Raw genomic sequence first — 4,819 nt, forward strand, 5'->3', positions numbered from 1 at the left:
GAAAACATAAACTTTTTATCCTTTTATTTCTCTCCTCTGTGTTCTAGCTCAGTGTGCATATTCATGGTTTTTAGAACATGTCTTCACTTTTATGCTTCTTGAATTAATTCATAACTGTCTACTAAAATCCTGTACCTCTTATAAGAATGTTACCAGAGTAACATAGTGGCTCACCAGTTGAGCATCTGATTCTTTTTTTTTTTAAGGTTTTATTTATTTATTCATGAGAGGCAGAGAGACAGAGAGGCAGATACACAGGCAGAGGGAGAAGCAGGCTCCATGCAGGGAGCCTGATGTGGGACTCGATCCCAGGACTCCAGGATCACTCCCTGGGCCAAAGGCAGACGCTAAACCACTGAGCCACCCAGGGATCCCAAGCATCTGATTCTTGATTTTGGTTCAGGTCGTGATTTCAGTGTCATGAGATGGAGCCTTCAATCAGCTCGATGCTAGGGATGGAGCCTGCTTAAACATTCTCTTTCTCTCTCCCTCTTCGCCTTGTGCTACCTGTTCATCCACACTCTCCATTTAATTAATTAATTAAATAGGGCCTCCTCAGTGACTCAATCGGTTCAACAGCTGACTTCAGCTCAGATCATGATCTCAGGATCTTGGGATGGTACCCCTCCTGGGCTATCCACTGAGCAGGGTGTCTGCTTGTCCCTCTCCCTCTCCTACTGCCAATCCACCAGCTCCTACTCTCGTTCTCTCTCAAAAACTAATACTAAACTAAGCTAAACAAATATAAAAGTCAAACCCTAGATCACCGCTGTTGAGAAAAGGACTTTCTTCCAGCTAGTTTTCTGAAAGCCCCTTTAACATCCTTGTTTCTCAGGCTATAAATTATGGGGTTCAACATTGGAGTCACCACTGTATAGAACACAGAGATCATTTTATCCTGCTCTTTTGTGGTCTTGGAGTTTGGCCGCATGTAGGCGAATATGCCTGAGCCATAGAACAGGACAACAACAATGAGATGGGAGCCACAGGTAGAGAAAGCCTTGAGCCTCCCCTCCCCAGACTGCATCTGGATCACAGTGGAGATAATATTCCAGTAGGAGACCAGAATCAGGCAGACAGGAGCTAAGAGGATGACCACGCCCATTGCAAAGATGGCCATTTCTGTGCTGTAGGTATCTGCTGAAGCCAGCTTCAGGAGGGCAGGATGTTCACAAAAGTAGTGATTAATAATCTTCTGTCCTTGATAGGGTAGTTGAAAAGTAAAGGTGGTATCCACCAGAGACACGAGTGCTCCACTGGCCCAGGATCCAATGGCCAACTGGAGACACACCTGTTGGGTCATGATGCTAGAGTAGCGCAGGGGCTTGCAGACAGCCACGTACCGGTCATAAGACATCACTGCCAGCAGTGCACACTCTGTACACCCAGCCAGAAGGAAGACAACTATTTGTGCCATACACCCAAGAAAAGAAATCGTTTTCCTTTTTACCAGGAAATGGACCAACACCTGAGGGACGATGCTAGTAGAGAAACAGAGATCTGCGAAAGAGAGGTTTCTAAGAAAAAAGTACATGGGAGTGTGAAGTCGAGAGTCCATGAAGATGAGAATGATGATGAGCAGGTTCCCAAGCACAGTCAAAAGATAAATGAGGAGAAAAAGAACAAACAGCAGGATCTGGGTCTGCAAGTCCTGTGAAAGGCCCAGGAAAATAAACTCAGCCACAGAGGTTTGGTTTTCCTCTCCCATTGAGATTTATGCCTGTTTACCTGTTTGCACAAATAAAAAGAACAACCTTTTGGTTTGTAACATCAAGTCTTGTAGAAGAGTCTTATTTAAAGCTCATATTATAACCAAATTGGATATTTCTAGCTTTTTGCTACCCAAGTCATTCTAATTAATACTAAATATTAATTCTGATTGCTTGGTTGTAATTTCAACCCATTTCAATTTTTTTCCAAATATCCTCTTCCCAGTGCCATTTATCTATATTATGACATCGTTAAAGCCTTCCTGGCTAGTTCTCATATGAGGATTTGGGATTTGAATGGATTTTCTTAAATGGCTATACACATATTCCTACAAAATTACTGTTTACTGTTGGCACTATTGCCATGTACAATCCTGCACCACTAACTATTCAAAATACTACACATTTAATTATAACATATGCTTGAAAATGTGAAACAGCTTTCAGGCATCAAACTTAATTTGACTTCTTAAAAAAACAGCAATTTTTTCTTGGCTTAGAAATAGAAGCTTGGGCAGCCCAAATGGCTCAGCGGTTTAGTGCTGCCTCAGCCCAGGGTGTGATTCTGGGGACCCGGGATCGAGTCCCATGTCAGGCTTCCTGCATGGAGCCTGCTTCTCCCTCTGCCAGTGTCTCTGCTTCTCTCTCTCTCTGTGTCTCTCATGAATAAAAAAAATAAAATCTTAAAAAAAAGAAATAGAGGCTTATCACTTAATATACCAAGTATTGTTCTTTTTGGATTAAAGAATAAAATGCTAAAAGTAAAAGTAAAAAACCAGGAAAAACAAGTCAAAATTCTTGTGATATCTGGACAGGATCAGACTGACACAAAAGCCAAGAGACCATGAGGAAAACATGCAGAAGTTATAACATAAAATGAAAGGCTTTTGTGCGATAATAATATCATGAATAAATTTAAGTTGAACTACATACTGACAAAAATACTTAAAGATGTCAGATCAGAGGTAATGTCTTTAATACACTAAGATTACATATAAAACACCATGAAAATTGTTGAGTCCAAAAAATAATGAGCTAAGAACATGAACAGACTACTTACAAAGATGAAATGCAGGAAGAAGGGGAACTGAGTGGAAAATATTAGAAAGGGAGACAAAACATGAGAGACTCCTAATTCTGGAAAACAAAGGGGTGCTGAAGGGGAGGTGGATGGGGGGATGGGGTAGTTGGATGATGGGCACTGAGGAGGGCACTTGATGGGATGACCACTGGGTGTTACAGCGTATGTTGGCAAATTGAATTTAAATTAAAAAACAACAACAAAAAAAGATGCAATGCAATTAGTTACTAAATATAAGAATACTTGATATTATTACAAGTAATTAAGTACAACAATGAAGGATACATTTTTCACCTTGGAAATTAGCTAAGATTTTAACAGAACAACCACATCACAAATAGTAACTTGGATTTTATTTAAAACTTAACACATGACTTTAAAAGTACATTGTCTCAATGACATTATAAGGTAGACATTATTAATCTTAGTTTGCAGATGAAAAAACTGAGGCATAGAAAAGTTTAGCTACTTTCCCCAAATTACACAATTAATAAACAGCAGGATTCATTAAGTGTAAAGTGAAGGTTTACAAAAAAAGACTTTTGTGTACAATGCAAGAGGGTAGGAAAAGTAGTCCAATCTGTCTGGAAAATAATTTTGTCAAATATATTAAAAACTTTAAATATTTGTATACCTTGACCGACTTCTCAATAGGGGGGGAGGGAAAGATTTCCTTTTTACTGGTCTTTTCTTCCCCATGAAGAAGAATCTGATTTGTGACATTCTAGGATGTTGCTTGGTCCCTATTTACTACTGGCTAGGGTTACTGTGCTTTAAAAGGTCATGCATGTTCTATTTCCTCACTTCTTCATGGAACTGGACTAATAAATTGGAACAAGTCCCACTAAACTGTAAGAAAGGTTGAAGATTTTGAAAGACTTTAGACCAAGTGCCCCAACCCAGGCTTATCAGAGTTCTGAACTAGAGTGACATTCGGGACTAGCACAACTAATAAAAAGCAGTCTGTTATTTTTCATATTTTTTGTTTCTTTTGTAGGACTCTAAGGAGAGGAATGACCAGGACTAGAATATTAGGAGTTTTTGAGTCCCTAGGCCTAATATATATACATATTATTATATATTATATAATAATCATATAATATCCTCAAATATTATGCCAATTTCTAAATCCAATTCTAGGAATCTATTCAAAATAAATAAACTCCAGAAAAATATTCACAAGAAAATATGTTTATCTTGTTACATAATAATTGTTAAAAATGGACAGATACACAAATGGAATATAATAAAGAACTCAGAAATAACCCTTACAAGGTTGGGTTTCTGTGACAAGGATGCCAAGGATACACAATGAGGAAAAGACGGTCTCTCCAATAAATAGTGTTGGGAAAACTGGATATCCACATGCAAAACAATGGAATTAGGCCCTTATCTCACATCATATACAAAAATCAACCCATCCTTAAAAGGATGTAAGATATGACACTATATAACTAAAGCATATGTTTACATATGTTTGGGGGTATTGGAGTAAAGAAATGGGTCCAAGCTGAAGCGACCATCAACTTAATATAGGCCTCTTTATGCAGAAGATGCTATTTACAAATGAAATGGTGACCACAAATCAAAAACCAGTAATAGATATGCAAAGATTAAAGAGAAAGGAATCTGAGTATATCACTAAAGATAGCCAATAAACCTTCTCTCTTTGAAAGAGAGCAAGAGAAGAAAGGATCAGAGAAAAACTACAAAACCCACAAAACAAGTAACAAAATGGCCATAAATACATATCTGTCAATAACTACTTTGAATGTAAGTGGAGAAATGCTCCAGTGAAAAGACACAGGGTGACAGAATGGATAAAAAACAAGACCCATCTATATGCTTCCTACTAGAGACTCACTTCAGACCTAAAGACACATGCAGATTGAAAGTGAACTGATAGCAAAAATTTATCAGGACGCCTGGGTGGTTCAGCAGTTGAGCACCTGCTTTGGCCCAGGGCTTGATCCTGGAGTTCTGGGATCCAGACCCACATCCGGCTCCCTGCATGGAGCCTCCTTCTCCC

General features: G+C 38.8%; 1 protein-coding gene across 1 annotated transcript; it reads right to left on the minus strand.

The window, feature by feature from the left end:
• Positions 1-763: 763 nt before the first annotated feature.
• Positions 764-1,729, minus strand: LOC140615416 (olfactory receptor 2D3-like). The gene has a single exon (XM_072795275.1). The coding sequence runs from the start codon at positions 1,706-1,708 to the stop codon at positions 764-766; it is 945 nt and encodes a 314-aa protein (XP_072651376.1). The 5' UTR covers positions 1,709-1,729.
• Between the last annotated feature and the right edge of the window lie 3,090 nt (positions 1,730-4,819).

Source organism: Canis lupus, chromosome 23 (assembly GCF_048164855.1).
Source record: "Canis lupus baileyi chromosome 23, mCanLup2.hap1, whole genome shotgun sequence".
NCBI lineage: Eukaryota > Metazoa > Chordata > Mammalia > Carnivora > Canidae > Canis > Canis lupus.

Coding starts and splice junctions, on each gene's coding strand:
- LOC140615416 (XM_072795275.1), bottom strand. CDS start 1,708: ATGGGAGAGGAAAACCAAACCTCTGTGGCTGAGTTTATTTTCCTGGGC.